At 37.8% G+C, this 18,013-nt stretch overlaps 1 protein-coding gene across 1 annotated transcript in view; it reads left to right on the top strand.

The window, feature by feature from the left end:
• Positions 1-14,716, top strand: part of OPRK1 (opioid receptor kappa 1) — a 34,420-nt gene extending 19,704 nt beyond the window's left edge. Inside the window, exons 3-4 of the mRNA XM_002928871.4 lie at positions 1,947-2,299; positions 12,286-14,716. Coding sequence (XP_002928917.3) covers positions 1,947-2,299; positions 12,286-12,818 — 886 coding nt within the window. The 3' untranslated portion in view covers positions 12,819-14,716. The remainder of the gene's footprint in view (positions 1-1,946; positions 2,300-12,285) is intronic.
• The last annotated feature ends 3,297 nt before the right edge of the window (positions 14,717-18,013 follow it).

The raw sequence follows: 18,013 nt of genomic DNA, 5'->3' as shown, positions 1-18,013 counted from the left end.
TTTCGTTAATACTTTTTTCAAGTCTACTCATCATCTTGACCACTGTTACTCTGAATTCCATTTCTGATAATTTGGGTACATCCATATCCATTAGTTCTGTGGCAGAAGCCGCAGACTCATTGTCTTTTCTGTGCTGGGGGGGACTTTTCCTTCTCGTCATTCTGATGAGGAAAGGTTGCAGGGTTGTCCAGAGCCCAAATTATTGACTGGGACCCAGGCCGTTCGCCCTTGTTTTATAGAGATCTTAGGGATGTGGGCTTCTTCCTTAAAGAGTTTATTTATTTATTTGAGAGAGAGAGAGACAGTCAGCAAGAAAGGGAACCCAAGCAGAGGAGTGGGAGAGGAAGAAGCAGGCTCCCGGTGGAGAAGCCCGATGAGGGACTCCTTTCCGGAACGTTGTAAACACACCCTAATCCGAAGACAGGTGCTTGGTGACTGCGCCACTCAGGCGCTCCGGGTTGTGGGCTTCTTGATTTTTCAGCCTGCCTTCTGGGGGAGNAGCCAACCAGCGAGAGAGGGAACACAAGCAGGGGAGTGGGAGAGGAAGAAGCAGGCTCCCAGCGGAGGAGCCCGATGAGGGACTCCTTTCTGGAAAGCCATGATCACGCCCTGAGCCGAAGAGAGGCGCTTAATGACTGTGCCACCCAGGTGCCCCGGGATGTGGGCTTCTTGATTTTTCAGCCTGCCTCCTGGGGGAGGGGCCTGCTGCACAGATACTCAGTTAACTCTGTGTGGGTAGAGTCTCCGTGTCCCCTGCAAGGGGGCATGGGGATGGGCATGCTGTGAGCTGGTATTTCCAGGCTTTTGTTCTCTGGCGGCTTTCCCTGGTGGTCCGCTGTGCCTCTTCTGAGAGTCAGAGCAGCAGCGGCCGAATCTCAGCCTCTGTCTCAGAACAGAGGGATTGTGGCCCATTCTCCACTGACGTTCTGGCCACTTTAACTCTGTTACTGTTGGTGCTGCTCAACCCTGCAGCATCCTAGGATGTGCGCCCCACACCCGGCCTCCCAGCCCTCACTTCCAGGGCCGGCGCATCTCTGTCCTTTGTGTTTCTAACACTGCCAGCCGCCTGCTGCCTGCCGCCCCCCCGTGCGCTCCTGGAGCTCCCGGTTTCAGTCTGTTTCCAGTGAGCACACTGGAGTTCTGGAGTTCCGTGAGAAGTCTGGTGGTGCGTGCTCCCGGCTTATGGTCTCAGTCTGCTGTCTCGATGCCAACCGAGTCCTCCCACTCCCCTGTGCAGGTGGCTACCACTTCCTGGCCCCTGAACGCAGCGGCTCCCTCCCTCTTCCGTTTATCTTCCGATATCTGTGCGAGGTTTCACGGCTCCCTGCTTCGTAANTCCGTGAGAAGTCTGGTGGTGCGTGCTCCCGGCTTATGGTCTCAGTCTGCTGTCTCGATGCCAACCGAGTCCGCCCACTCCCCTGTGCAGGTGGCTACCGCTTCCTGGCCCCTGAACGCGGCGGCTCCCTCCCTCTTCCGTTTATCTTCCGATATCTGTGTGAGGTTTCACGGCTCCCTGCTTCGTAACTCAATACTCAGCACTGGAGATGTTCATTTGTAGAGATCCGGATGTATCTTCCTGCGTCTCAGGCTGATTCTGTGGATGTTCAGGCTGGTCTGTTACCTATCCAGCTCGACTCAGGGGACCGGCTGAAAAATGGGTCCCCTACTCCTCCACCATCTTAACTTCTATACTCTGCCTTTTTAAATTTAAATGTATTTTGAACAAAGCACTAGAATAAAAGCTAAGTCAAGTCAGAGATTTTTGTCCATTTTTCCTACTACCCTTAATATCTAGAACAATTCTTTTACATATTAGATGCTCAATAAATATGTAAAGAATAAGTGAATGAAAAACAAATTAATAATTCAAAGGTTGTTACAAATACATTTACCTCATGGACTTGACACAAAGTTGAAGAGAAATGATCTTGTTTCTTGTCTTTTAGATACACAAAGATGAAGACAGCAACCAACATTTATATATTTAACCTGGCGTTGGCGGATGCTTTAGTTACTACAACCATGCCCTTCCAGAGCACGGTCTATCTGATGAATTCCTGGCCATTTGGGGATGTGCTGTGCAAGATAGTCATTTCCATTGACTACTATAACATGTTTACCAGCATATTCACCTTGACCATGATGAGTGTGGACCGATACATTGCTGTGTGCCACCCCGTTAAGGCTTTAGACTTTCGCACACCCATGAAGGCAAAGATCATCAACATCTGTATTTGGCTCCTATCGTCATCTGTTGGTATATCTGCGATAGTCCTTGGAGGGACCAAAGTCAGGGAAGGTAAGGGCAGCCATGTTCATCTCATTTTTAACAACCCTAATTCTAATTTTATGAACTTTTAATTTGCAAGTGAGTAGAACACATATCCAGGGGAAAAACCAAATTTTAGTGGAAATACAATGCTTAAATCCATGGAAGATGAGAAGCACAACAGTTTTGTGCTTTCCATATTTAAACAGAGAATGGGATAAAGACGTTACCCAAACACAGATGCCCAACCTATCTGCTATTCTGGACGTGCTTATCAGAATCACGAGGGTTGGAGAGGAAGCAGGGAACCATAGGCATGTGGATTTTTAGAATACAATCCATTGCATGCTGACAATTGTAAGATACACCTACTTGCTCCTCTTCTTTCTCCCTAAAAAAGGACCCTAAATCATTAGAGACCTATGCTTGCCCTTTACTCTTTTTCTTTAGGGGTTAATCTCCAGGTCACTATCATAACAGCTTCATTTGGCTGTAGGACATTCAGAATTGGGTTCACAGATGGATGATAATACACATGAGCAAAATTTAGATTTTGGACATACTAGTTCTTATCCAATGCAAACAGGATACTTGATGTTTTCCCAATATTGCTAGGCTAGTGGTTCTCACCCCAGGCTATGTGTTGGAATTACCTGGGCACTTCAGAAAATACAGATGATCCTTGAATAATGCGGGGGGCACCAACCCCATGTAGTCAAAAATCCTTGTATGACCTTTGACTCCCCCAAACTTAACTACTAATAGTCTACTGTTGATCCAGAAGGCTTACTGATAAACAGTTGGTTAACACATATTTTGTATAGTATATGCTTATATGCTGTATTCTTACAATAAAGTAAGCTGGAGAAAAGAAAATGTTATTAAGAAAATCATAAGGTAGAGAAAATACATTTATAGTACTGCTCTGTAATGAGAAAAATCTACATAAAGTGGACCTGTGCAGTTCAAACCCATGCTGTTCAAGGGTCAACTCTACTGCTGCCTGGATCCCACCCTGGGAGGCTCTGGTTTAATTGACCTGAGCCACAGTCTGTGTATCTAGATATTTTTAAAGATTATTTATTTATTTATTTATGAGCAGGGTGAGTATAGGGAGGGAAAGAGAGAAACTCAAGTGGACTCTGTGCTGAGCATGGAGCCCAATGCAGGGCTTGATCCCAAGATCCTAGCTGAAATCAAGAGTCAGGTGCCTAACCATCTGTGCCACCCAGGTGCCCCTGCATGTCAAGATTTTTAGGATGTCCCCAGGTGACTCTGACCTGCAGCCAGGATGAGAACTACTGTTCCAGCAGTTCTGCTTTACTATTAAAAGTAAAGCAATGAAAATATCTTTGGTCTTAGTAGAAATTCATTGAGAAGAGGGGAGCAGAACCATCACTTTGTACTTTATAAATGCTATTTATTGTTGTAGCAGTTCTCTAAAATGTCTAGTTTGTTAGGGAGGCTCATGATACCTGTAAATACAGATAGTTGAATATGTGTAGTAAGGACCTGCCAGATCACAGAAAGGGAAGGTGCTAAAATCATAGCTTATCTGGCATAGTCCACATTTGTAATGAAACACAATCTTTTCCCTCTTAAACTATAAAATGAATTTCCAGCTTAGCCATGGAAGGTGTTAAGCTATAATACTTGGTAAATTTTAAGATATGTCAAACTTTATATCAGAGAAGAATTTTAAAATATAATTAATTACACACAGGATTTTGTTTCTTCGTGCATACAACAAATGGAAATAGAGTTGCAAGAAACTCTTCCAACCCTAGGGTGTTGATGCTTAAGAACTGGATTTAGGAGGAGAGGCTGCATATACACCATGAAGACTTGAGGAACAGGCCAGATAATAAAAGAAGATGGTGATTTTCCCCAGGGCAAATGAAAAACTGATTTTGAGATTTCATGACATACTTGCAGACTTAGCCACTACAGTCTTCTAATCATTTCCAGAAAAATGACATCCTAGAAGCAATGGATTTCAATTTGGTTTTTGAAAGATGAAATGAAGATAGATGTAGGTTTTCCAGGAAGGAGTTGCTGTAGATGAATGTGTGCAAATGCTGTGGAAGAAAGGATCCACCAGCATCGGGAGATTAATTTGTGCAGCAAATAGAGGGGAAAATGGGAGAAAATTAGTAATCTTGTAGACGGTTCCTTTCTTTCTTTGTTTCTTTTATTTTCTAAAGCAGATTTTGTTTATATGATGAAATATTGTCCCTGAACCATCTCGTATGCTCATTTTTGACACTCCATGTCAAGGCTCTTGCATGACCAAGAGGAGTATTTTAGACATTCTCTATGCCCTGAATCAGAGCTGAATGGCATTGATAATTTATAGTGTCGTGTTTGTGGAGAATGCTCAGTAAGGGAAATCAGGCATCAATTGCATTAGAACACATCCACCTGGATGAGAAATTTCAGCTAATGCTTCTGAGTTTCTTTCTGGTATCTTTTTGGTTAAGAGCACAGATTCTGGAAGCAAAATGCCTGGGATTGAATCCTGATTTCACCATTTAGGGACAGTATCCTTTTGGAGACATTACTCAGATTTCTGTGCCTCAGCGTCCTTCCTTATCTGCTAATAGGGGTAAATAATAGTGCCTACCAGTTAGGGTATTTTCCAGATCTAATGAGTCAGTGCATGGAAAGTTGAAAAGCAGGGCCCACGTCTAGTGAGCCCTTGATAAATGTTACCTAGCATCTTTATCTGACATGGTGATTTTAACAGGTCCTGCCTTATTGCTTATGTTTATCAACATCTGTAGTGTATTCATTCAATATTGAGGGCTCTTGTGTACAGCAAAATTTTCACTTTATGGGCGTATGGTGTTAAATATAGCATTTTACATAGTATACATGTGTGTACTGTGCATATTTCATGTGAGCAACTCAGTGAATTTAGAGATAAATATACACCGGTGAAACCATCACCCCATCAAGACCACAGACAGTTGGTCTGAAGTTTCTTCCTGCCCTGTTTATTATTTTTCTTATATGATAAGAAAATTTAACATGAGATCTACCCTCTTAGCAAATGCTGAGTATGTAGTACAGCATCATCAGCTATAGAACCTGTGCTGCATACATCTAGAGAACTTTCTTACTTGCATAAGTGTACCCTTTGACCATTGCCTCCCATCCCTCCTGCCCCAAGCTCCTGGAAACTACAGTTCTACTCTCTGCTTCTATGAGAGTCCATGTATAAGGGAGATCATATAGTATTTGTCTTCTGTGTCTGGCTTATTTCATTTAGCATAATGTTCACCAGGTCTATCCATGTTGCCACAAATGGCAGGATTTCTTTCCTTTTAAAAACTGAATAATATTCCATTGTGTACGTGTATATACACACCAGACACCACATTTTCTTTATCCATTCATCCTTTGGTGCACATTTAGTTTTTTTTTTCCCCGTATCTTGGCTATTGTAAATAATGCTGCAGTGAACGTGGGAGTGCAGATATCTTTGAGATATTGATTTCATTTCCTTCGGATATATATCAAGAAGTGGAATTACTGGATTATATGATAGTTCTATTTTTAACTTTCTGAGGAACCTCCACACTGTTTTATAGTGGCTGTACCAATTTGCGTTCCCACCAGCAGGGGTTCCCTTTTCTCCACATCCTTGCCAACACTTAACTTTTTTTTATTTTTGATAACAGCCACCCTAACAGGTATGAAGTGATATCTCATTGTGGTTTTGATTGGCAGTTCTCTAATGATTAGTGATGTTGAGCACCTTTTTTAATCCCGTTGGCAGTTTGTATGTCTTTAGAGAAATGTCTATTTAGGTTCTTTGCCCATTTTAAATCAGGTTATTTGCTTTCCTGCTATTGAGTTGTATGATTTCCTTATATATTTTAGATTTTAACCCCTTATCAGATAGATACATGATTTGCAAATATTTTCTTCCATTCTGTAGGTTGCCTTTTCATTTTGTTGTTTCCTTTGCTGTGCAAGAGGGTTTTTTTGTGTTTTTGTTTTTTGGGGTTTTTTTTGTTTGTTTGGTTTTAGTTTGAATTAGTTTTATGTAATCTCACTTTTTAATTTTTGGTTCTGTCGCATGTGCTTCTGGTGTCATGTCCAAAAAAAAATTGCCAAAACCAGTATCAAGAACCTTTTCCCTTATGATATCATCTAGAAGTTTTATGTCTTTATTAACATTGTCTTTAATGCATTTTGAGTTGATTTTTATGTATGGTGTAAGATAAGGGTCCAATTTCATTCTTTTGCATGTGAATACCCCATTTTCTCAGCACCATTTATTGAAGAGCATATCCTATCCCCATTTTCTATTGTGGCACCCTTATTGAAGATTACTTGACTATGTATGTGTGGGTTCCTTTCTGGGCTCTCTATTCCATTCCATTGAAATAAGTGTTTGTTTTTTAGTCCAGCACCAGACTGTTTTGACTATTATAGCTTTGAAATATAATTTGAAATCAGGAAGTGTGATACCTCTAGCTTTGTTCTTATTCAAGATTGCTTTGACTATTCAGGGTCTTTTGTGATTCCATATGAATTTGAGGATTGTTTTTTCTTTCCTTTCCTTTCCTTCTTTCCTTGCTTCTTTCCTTCCCTCCTTCCTTCCCTCCTTCCTTGGGGGGGGGTGGGAAGGGGCAGAGAGAGAAGGAGGGAGAAAATCTTAGGCAGGCTCCATGCTCAGTGTGGAGCTTGACATGGGGCTCAATCTCACAACCCTGAGATCACAACCTGAGCCAAAATCAAGAATTGTACACTTAACTGACTGAGCCAACTAGGTGCCCCTGAGGATTGTTTTTTCTATTGCCTTGAAAAATGCCATTGGGTTTTGATAGAGGTTGTGTTGAATTTGTAGATTGTTTTGTGTAGTCTAAACATTTTTAACAACGTTAATTCTTCTGATCCATGAACGTAGGATATCTTTCCATTTATTTGTATCTTCTTAAGTTTCTTTCATCAATGTTTTACAGTTATCAGTATACAGATATTTTAGGTTTATTTACAAATTTATTTCTAAGTGTTTTATTCTTTTTGATGGTAACATAAATGGTTTCAGATAGCTTATTTTTAGTGTATAGAAATGCAACTGATTTTTGTATGTTGATTTTGAATTCTGTAACTTTAGTGTTTTTCTAATAGTGCTTTAATGGAGTTTTCAGGGTTTTCTATACATAAGATTGTGACATCTCCAAACAATTTTATATCTTTCTTTCTGATTTGGATACCTTTTATTTCTTTTCTTGCCTAAGTGCTTTGGCTAGAACTTCCAGTACTATGTTGAATAAAAGTGAGAGTGAGCATCTTTGCTTTCTTCCTGATCTTAGAGGAAAAGCTTTCAATCTTTCACCATTGAGTAGGATGTTATCTGTGGGCTTGTCATATATGGCCTTTATTATGTTGAGGTACATTCTTTCTATACTTAATATGTTGAGAGTTTTAATCATGAATAAATGTTGAATTTTTGTCAAATATTTTTCTGCATCTATTTAGAGGATCTTTTGATATTTAATCTTTCATTCTATTAATTTGGTGAATCACATTATTTGATTTGTGTATGTTGAGCCATACTTGCATCCCAGGGATAAATCCTACTTGATTATAATATATGATTCTTTTCATGTGCTGTTGAATTTGGTTTGCTAGTATTTTGTAGGACTTTTGCATCTCTGTTCATCAGAGATATAGTGGTGTCCTTGTCTGGTTTTGATATCAGGGTAATGCTGGCCTTATAAAATGAGTTTGGAAGTATACTTTCTTCTTCAACTTTTGAAAAAGCTTGAAATGGATTGCTATCCTTTTTAAATGCTTGGTAGAACTCACCAGTGAAACCATGTGGCACTTGGTTTTCCTTTGTTAGGAGGTTTTTGCTGTAATCTCCATCTGTTTGTTATTGATCTGTCAGATTTTCTATTTCTTTATGATTCAGTCTTGTAGGTTGCATGTTTCTATAAATTTATCCATTTCTTCTAGGTTATCCAATTTGTTGACATGTGATTGTTTATAGTAGTCTCTTAAGATCCTTTGTATTTCTGTGTTATCAGTTATAATGTCTTTTCTTTCATTTGGTCTTCTCTCTGTTTCCTGGTCTAGCTAAGGATTTGACTTAGTTTATCTTCAAAAAACCAACTGTTTTTTTTTCTACTGTTTTTCTGGTCTCTATTTCATTTATTTCTTCTCTATTCTTTATTTCCTTCCTTCTACTAACTTTGAGCTTTACTCGTTCTTCTATTTCTAGTTTCTTAATCTGTAAAGTTAGGTTATTTATTTGAGATCTTTCTTTCTTTCTTTTTCTTTTTTACACCTTAGTCCACAGATTTTATTTCTCTACATAAGCAGAAAGCATTTTATTTATTTTTTTATATAATTTTTATTTTGTTATATTAGTCACCACACAGTACATCCCCAGTTTTTGATGCAATGTTCCATGATTCATTATTTGCATATAACGCCCAGTGCACCATGCAATAAGTGCCCTCCTTAATACCCATCACCGGCTTATCCCAATCCCCCACCCCCCTCCCCTCTGAAGATCTTTCTTTTTTCTTAATGTAGGTGGTTATCACTATAAATGTCCCTCTAAGGACAGCTTTTGCTATATCCCATAGTTTTGGTATATTGTATTTCTATTTTCATTCATCTCAAACATTTTTAAATTCTCTTTGATTTCTTCTTTGATCCATTGGTTGTTCAGGAGTGTATTGTTTAATTTCTACAGATTTGTGAATTTTCCAATTTTCCTCCTGTTTAATGTCTATTTTCATGTGGTCAGAAAAGGTACTTGATATGATTTCAGTCTTCTTAAATTTGTTAAGACTTGCCTTGTGGCATAACGTATGTTCTATACTGGAGAATATTTCATGTGCACTTGAGAATAATGTGTATTCTGTTTCTCTTGAATGGAATGTTTTATATATGTCTGTGAAGTCAATTTTATTTTTTAAATTCATTTTTTATTTTTTTAAAAGATTTTATTTATTTATTTATTTATTTATTATTTATTTATTTTGGTGGGGAGGAGCAGATGGGGAGGGAGAGGAAGGAGAAAAGAATCTCAAGCAGACTCCACACTGAGCTCAGAGCTGCACCCAGGGCTCAATTTCATGATCCATGTAATCATGACCTGAGCCAAAACCAGGAGTCAGGCACTTAACCCACTGAACCAGCCAGCCCCCTGCTATTTGATTTATAGGGTTGTTCATGTCTGCTGTTTCCTAATTGATTTTATTTCTGGATGATCTGTCCATTATTGAAAGTGGGATATAGAAGTGCCCTATTATTGCTATCTCTGTCTCCTTTCAGTTCTGTTAATATATGCTTTAAATGTTTAGCTGCTCCAATGTTGGGTGCATATATACTTAAAGTTGTTACATTGTCTTGAAGGCTAGGTTCTTTTATCATCATATAGTGACTTTGCCTCTTATGGCAGTTTCTAAGTTGAAGCCCGTTTCATCTGATGTAAGGATAGCTATTTCTGCTCTCTTTTGGTTTCCATTTGCATGGAATATCTTTTTCTATCCTTCCCTTTCAACCTGTGTGTCATTAAAGGTAAAGGTGCATTTTTTTTTCCTGAAAGAGAACATTTAATAAAAATGGTGCATGTGGACTTGAATTTCCTTGATGATTGCCTCAGCACTCTCCTTTCTCTTTGTTGGTATAAGCTTAGCTTCACTGACATATCTGGAATATTTTTCTAACTCTATCACTGAATGTTTTCCAAAGTCTTGTAAAAGTAGCTGTAGTTGATTATTTCAACCACTCAGCAAATATTCATTGAGCTCCTACAGCATACAAGACAATTTGTTCAAGAGGAAGCTGATTAAACATCAGCTCTTACATTGCCTTACTTATCTCAGCAGATTGCTCTTCCATAAGAACTACTGTAATCAGTCCCCATTTTCAAGGGTTTCCATGTGGTATTCATTTATTCACTTATTTAACAATTTGTATTCCTTAAGCACCTTATGTTCTTATTTAATGACTTGTATTCCTTAAGCATCTTATGTTCTTGCCACCCTATGTGGCAGGGATTATATATTGGATAAAGCAGCTGGTTATCCACCCCTAAGGTAGTTTGCATTCTGGATGGAGAGAAAAACGCCAGGAAAGGTAACACATTATTAGAGAAAAGCTTCTGTCTAGCTTCTGTCATTATATAATGATTAAAAAATAAGATGAGTATAATATATAGAGAGAAAATAAGTTGCAAGGGAGACAACTATTCAAATGGATCAGCCTCTGTATAAATATCTCTGATGTGACATTTAAGGTGAGGCCAACCTTAAGAAAGAGATAATGTTGGAGTACACAAAAGCTAAACATGGAAAAGACAAAACAAAACTAGACATGTTCCCTATCTTCAAGGAGACTAGATTCGATAGACAAATCAAATCCAAACTAGTATATTTTTTAAATTCAGATTTTCACAATGTGCACCTGTCAAAAGTTGTTTAATAAACAGTTTTTTGAAATGATAATAGTGATTATTTTTTAAAAAATGATTTTAACAGTTAGTATTCCCATAAACACTAAACACACAAATTTAAAAAATGCTTGTTTGTTTTTAATAGTCTTCATAGTAATAGTACTTTAAACAACGATTTTTTTAGAGAATCAAAAATTACGAGTTATTCTGGAAGTTTGCATTTACTAATGACATGTTTGATCTGGTATCTAGTTGATAAAAGATATGTTTCTAAGATAGTCATCTTTATTAATTGGACAAAATGATTATATTCTTTGTATTGTAAGTACATCTAAAATTCTAAGATGTACATTTTGTTTTTACTAAGAGATATTTGATTAAGATCACATTAAAATGTTTTAGAAAATATAAATAGAGATGTTTCACTACTTAAAAATATTCTTGTTCCATTTTTGAAGTAGATTTTTCCCAATATCAGAAGAAAATATCATTATAACAATTATGCTTTTATTATTGCTCATGAGTACTTTATTGATAAGGAAGGATCAGGACAAAGAGTTTTGCCTGCTCTGTGCTCAATGACTTCTCAGAGGGAAGAGGAAAAAATGTGAACTGGTTGATGCTTGGGGAAGAAGGGAGCCCCAGAGGGGTGAGCAGGCCCCCAAGGAAAGTATCAAAACTGCTTATCCTGGGTCTCTGTTCTTTCTGGTCTCTGCTTTTTTCAATATGAGGGTCACTCCAAAAAGAATACTATCTATCCAGCAAAGAGAAGCAGAGCAAATAACACAATTTTCTAAGTAATCAAATAAAATATTTGTTTTATGTTACATAGTATTGGTAAAAATGAAAAATATTTCTCACTTATGAATTTCCTTGATGATGGTGTTAATGAGGATGATTTTCTCCTCCTTTTTCTCCCTTTCCTTGCTCTGTTTTTTTTCCCTTTCTTACTCCTTTTCTTCCTTCTCCAAAAGTTTACTCATGTTTCAGCAACACCCTTAATCAATCGATTCCATTAAGTCACAACTCCTGGATCATATTTAGACACATTTTGTAAGCATTTTTACTGACCCACGTAATGCTTTCTTGTAAATCACTTGATGTTTTCAGACAGGTTCGCTTTTCCTAAATTGAATGGCTAGATTTGAAATATTTAGTTATTTATTACAAATAGTTACTAGCTTTTATTGTCAGAGCCTTAGGTCTGGGAGAATTGTTAATGAATGGAAATGAAAGTAAGGACTTATGCTATAAATTACCAGTTTAGCTCTTCTGAAAGTCATCCACATCAAACTGGTTTCCACAACTACATAATTCATATTGCTAGCTAGTAATATGTATTTCATAGCATTGTGTATGTTACCAATAAATGGTGACTTTCTGGTTTCATTGATCTAGGCACTGATAGGATGGGTTAATATATATAGCATTCATTCCTAACTTGGTGATCTGCCTCAGGTAATATCATCTCACCATAATTAGACCTTTGTACCAAAACATATTAAAACTCACTTTCAGAATACTTTGCAGCCACAGTAATAAGAAAAATTTTTCTTTTTGTGCTTCTGTTTGTTTTGTTCACCTTGTCCAGACATGGATATCATTGAGTGCTCCTTACAGTTCCCGGATGATGATTACTCCTGGTGGGACCTCTTCATGAAGATCTGTGTCTTCGTGTTTGCCTTTGTGATCCCTGTCCTCATCATCATCATCTGCTACACCCTGATGATCCTGCGCTTGAAGAGTGTCCGACTCCTTTCTGGCTCCCGAGAGAAAGATCGCAACCTCCGTCGGATCACCAGGCTGGTCCTGGTGGTGGTGGCGGTCTTCATCATCTGTTGGACTCCCATTCACATTTTCATCCTTGTGGAGGCTCTGGGGAATGCCTCTCACAGCACAGCTGCCCTCTCCAGCTATTACTTCTGCATTGCCTTGGGTTACACCAACAGCAGCCTGAACCCCATTCTCTATGCCTTTCTTGATGAAAACTTCAAGCGGTGTTTCAGAGACTTCTGCTTTCCAATTAAGATGAGGATGGAGCGACAGAGCACTAGTAGAGTCAGAAATACAGTTCAGGATCCTGCTTACATGAGGGATGTTGATGGGATAAATAAACCAGTATGACTAGTCGTGGAGATGTCTTCTTACAGTTCTTCAGGAAGAGATGAGTTTAATGATCTCGGGTTAACTCAGATTAGTACTGAAGTCTGAGATGGAAAGGTAGAATTTTTAACAAACTTTTAGAAATCTCATGGTCTGAAGTCATAAGGTGCAGGCTGGGTTAGCTACCCAGGTCAGTGGGAGCATCAAGGCTGTAAGGATGGAGTACAAAAGATTCGAGTAAGCAAATACAGCCCCTTTCTAAGGCAGGAAAGCAAGGCTGACTCCCAGTTCCTCTGATGAACAAAGAAATAAACCTCTTTCTTCTGGTTACTTAGATTTAGTCCAGGACCCATCTGCTGTGGCTTTTCCATGCAATGTGGTTCCAAAAGCTCTGTTTATTAAAAAAGGACAAGGAAAAAATTATTGGTTTCAGAGCTTAGTAGGCGTCCAATCCATTGCTTTGCATTGACAACAACAACCTGATTAAGAACAAGAACAATTTCCAGGGCATGTGCCCAGATCACTTTATGCTACATGGACACACATTTTCACATGGCTGTGTAGTGACGATTCCGGCATAAGTATCTTGGACCCACACCTGAGGTGTCTGATGTTCATGTATAATAGGAAATTATCTTGATATTTATGAAGTTACTTAAACATGCAAAAGGTGGTTTCCAACATAATTTAATTTCTTAAAAGGCACAGTTTGTTTTGCAGCATGCTATTCACATAAAAATTTCATGATAAAGCATGTCCTCATGTCAAGAAATATAAAGTGGCTTAAATATCACTGAAAGTATATATATTTCTTCTGTAAATAATAGTATATGTGCAAATAAGGACCGGGCTTGCCTTCCAGCCAGGCACTTTCCCAATAACACACTAACAAGATCCCCTGAGTTATTGGCAGTTGATGTGGGGACATTTTGTGGCAACATGAGTTTCTCTCTGGGAATCGGTCAGACAACATCTCTTCCAGACCCCTGAGCACCATTTAGGCCTTCAGTGGTGCTCATAACTCATGTACTAAACAACCACACAATATTTCACTCATTCCCAGGTTGTTGACTTGGCAGAATCTAATTTGTATGCACCATCTCTTCATGACTATATAGCTGTTACCAAATTTTCTCTATCTGTGGAGGGAGGGCATTTTGCTCATGTTAATCTTGGGCTAGGATTTTGTGCCTTTTGGCAGGAAGTAGAAGTGTTCTTAATTGTGGGCTGAACAAGGATATTATGTCACCTGTGGTGCTTGGACATACCTTGCACTGTGTTCTGTGAAGAGCAAAGCAGCTGAGGATAATGCCACGAGCAGCACATTTAGGATTATTTTGCTAACACTTCCAGATGATATATTCATACCTTCATCTTTCCCCTGAAACTTATGATTTCAGAGGGAATGGCTTTTTCTGTAATCTGCCTCTGCAGAAGAAAGGGATAATTTAGAAATAACACCTGTCTCTTCTCTTCCTTAAGCCTATATGTTTTCAGGGCAGCACCCCTGAAATTTAATGGGAAAATCAAATGTATGGACCTACATACTCATAGACATCATTACATCTATAATTTCTGTTCACTGTGTACTTTCTGTCTTGTGTATATACGCTCTCCTTTTGGAAACAAACCTTGTATTGAAGGCTTTATATGTGGCTTCAGAATTTTACTATGATGATGTTTGTCTACATTCCAGATTTTTATGACATCTAACAGATGACTTAAGGCAGAAAGGCAAAGTTATTTCGAATGAACCCAAATGTTCTTTTGAGCATTTCTTAAATCTCATTGATTTTCTTTGGTGTCTTCGTATTCTTATAACTAAGTGTAGATAGGAATGGCTTAAATATTGGTTGACATTCACCCCATGGTTAAAAGTCTTGGCTACCATATAGAAGGTATATTTATACAGAGAGTAGTTTCTGGAACAAGCCCTACTGATGTGAAAAATATGCAAATCTCTTTATGGAACAGTAAGACCCAGGAGATTTTCTTGAAAGATTCTCATGCAGTGTAAAAATACACAATCATGGAATAAAATTATAGTAATGGGTTCTCTTTCACTTAGCACCCATGTGCCCTTATGGCATCTGTTGTCATTATTGGAGTCTGAACTTTAGCCAGATTATCTTGCATGTCTTTATGTCTAAGTCTTTATGTCAGCCCATGGAGAGAGAGAGAAGTAGCTCTGAGTGCCCATGAGAAATGTTCTAAGTTCTCCATTATTGTGGGCATCAATTTCCCCAAATTGGAAGAAGAGAGTGGGTTTGTCATTTTAGGGCACTGCTTTAAGGAATGAAAGAGCAAGTCATATATGTTAGAGAAAATACTACTTACACAAAAGTATTCATATGTCAAAAGTGTGCACATGTGTGCATGCATATGCAAGTGAATGTGTCTGTGTGTGCATAAGTATGTGTGTGTGTGTTCATGTGATCACGTGGGCATGCATATGTGAAAGTGTGAACAAGTCTTTCTGTGTGTGCATTGTGGGTGTGCATGCCTGCATGTGTGTGTGGATATATGTGTGTGATTGTGTATGTAAGCATGTGTAAGTATACATGTTTGTGCATGTGAGTGTGCTTGAGTATGTGATTGTGTGCGTATGCATGTGTGTGTGTGCATATGTGTGATTGCGTGTGCACATGCATGTGTGTGTGAGATGAGGTATGTCTGTGTCCCATGTCTTGATAGTCCTGCTCTCTCATCACAGCAAGGAGGGCACACTGTCTGCCATGTCTCTTTGAGACCAGAACTGTGTGTATCAAATCTCAAGATCAACTCTACATAAATTCCATCTTCCCACCCTGGTGACTTCTGGAAGATAAGATCTAGTGAGGGGTCATAAAAAGACATAGAGAAATGAAACAGCCATGCAAGAGGCAGCAATGAAGATGAAAACCCATAATTCTAACTGGGAGGAGACTGACATTAATATCTCAGAAATAGTCTAAAGAATCTAAAAACATCGCCTATGCCAAGAGCTTAAGTCAAAACTCAAAGTGTAATGCTGCAAAAGAAACAGTTTAAGAAGTTATTTTGAAAAAATCAAGGAATATTCACACAAATCTTAAGAAAGTGGTTCCATTCTATAATGTATTGCTGAGAAATACAAGTTCTTAAATATGTAGAACCATTATTGGACAATTTATAGAGGTTTCATCTATTATTGGGACATAATAAGATGAATAACTGGAATAAAAGGAATACATTTTATTGGTATTCTTATTAGCTGGCTTTAAATTGGACCTTTTTAGGAGAAAACTATGACAAGGCTATATGTCCATCCAATGAGATTTATTTTCTAAACAAGAACTGTTTGGAAGATTAAACATAAATATGAAAATCCCATCCCAAAAAGGCATAAACCTGTTTGCCCTAAGGCAGTTTTCTTCTCTGAAACAGAAGTATACTCATATATTCTTTATCATATATATTTATATCTTGTACTTTTGGAAGGTGATAATTATGCATTGTATATAAGATTGTGTGTCTTGCAATAAAATAAAAACTGCACCTGTTCAAAATGCAGTGATCTATTACTGTGGTAAATCATGTATTCTTTAATGGCTTTGATGATGCTGTACTTCAGTAAGAACAATGTTAACTGTTTCTCAAAACTAAAAAGTCTCCTTGATTTTTCATCCATGACTATGTTGTAGAGGATTAATGGAAAGAAATAAAACATGTAAAGATCGAAACCATGATCTTAAATTCCAAAACCTACCAATCACTTAGGAAAATTCAAGCCTTTCCACAGTTATGCTGTCAAGATCCCAGAATCGATGTTACATGCAGGCTTCCCTATGGAAAACCACTTTTTCATTATGGAAAATATTCAAAATTCAAAGTGAAGCTGTCCCATCAATAAAAATATAAAGAAATCAAACTCTCCTGCCCTTCGTCCAGTACAATATAACTGCATTACCACCATGAATTACCTGTTTCTAAGCCTCATGGTATTTGTACACAGAAAGAGTAATTTAAAAACCAATATCTTGACAAAAGAGAGATCTTTTTTTTTGTAAGTAGAAACAAAGTTAGGAAAAGGAAATTAAAGAGGGACTCCTCTTGCTAATTGGAGAGAACACACTAGCAGGTCCTACTTTCATTTAAAATAGTAAATTTCCTGTTGCAAACTTTATCTTTTGCCTATAACTCAATTTCATTGGGTATTGGATATCAGTATGTTATAAATTGGACTGGAGAGAAAACTCAATATGTAGCAAATTTTAGGCATTATGATATCTTCTTCTCTCTGTAATTAATTTGCTGTACTGTACATTCCTACAGATAGCCTCCAGGTTTGTGGAAAGTAGTGATAACAATAAAAAAGAAATATTATAACTAATTTTTCAATAGCTGTTGGTTGAGAGGATGTTCAATCATATATATGTCAGTAATTATGCAAGATTCTGCATAGGTAAACAAAACAGATACAATTTTGATACTTACATCTAAGAAAAACAAGCAATAAGGAAATAATTACAATGTATAGCAATGAGGGCATAATTTAATGGAAGCAACCCATTCAAAAAGGTTTATCTATCCATTTATGTAGACATACTTTTAAAAATGCTTTATCTATGTCTATACATTGCACTTGAAACTACTAGAAAAGTTAAGAGTAACAGTATTCTTACATATGAAGATAGTTAAAATGACAACTACTACTAAATAACACGTGACTTTGTGGGTTTTAAATAGTCAAGGAAGGCTATATGTTGAAAGCCAAATAATTTAGGAAACACAGCCTTGGAATTACACCAGGGGGTGAGACCTTGATAATTATAAGCTGTGCTGTAAAGGTGTTTGTAAAACACAGACCAAACTACAGGGTCTAGTGTAGTTAATTTCAACAATTTTTAATGGAACTAGGGAGGAAAGAGTTAAAATAGCTGGTTTGCAACCAATTCATTCCCCTTGTGGAGGAGCCCTCTTTACATGTGGGAGAGGAACAAAGACTGGTAACTGCCTAATATCCTCAAGTGGATCTCTGATAAATATTGATTTTTGCCTGGTGGAAGAGACCTTATCTATAGAACGCCCTTAGCAGGATGTCCCTGGCTAGAAGATTACTTGTAATAAACTAATAATCTACAGGTGTATGGTTTTGAAGGGCATAAAGAGAATTTGTTTCTAATGTAAACACTCTCCTTACTGTTTGAAGTGGCCTAGAATTTCATCAGAAACTTCAACTGTTATTTAGGGGAAGA

This window comes from Ailuropoda melanoleuca, unplaced genomic scaffold (assembly GCF_002007445.2).
Source record: "Ailuropoda melanoleuca isolate Jingjing unplaced genomic scaffold, ASM200744v2 unplaced-scaffold11384, whole genome shotgun sequence".
NCBI lineage: Eukaryota > Metazoa > Chordata > Mammalia > Carnivora > Ursidae > Ailuropoda > Ailuropoda melanoleuca.
Note: the sequence above shows the minus strand (reverse complement) of the source record. Positions and strands in the feature narration are given on the sequence as shown.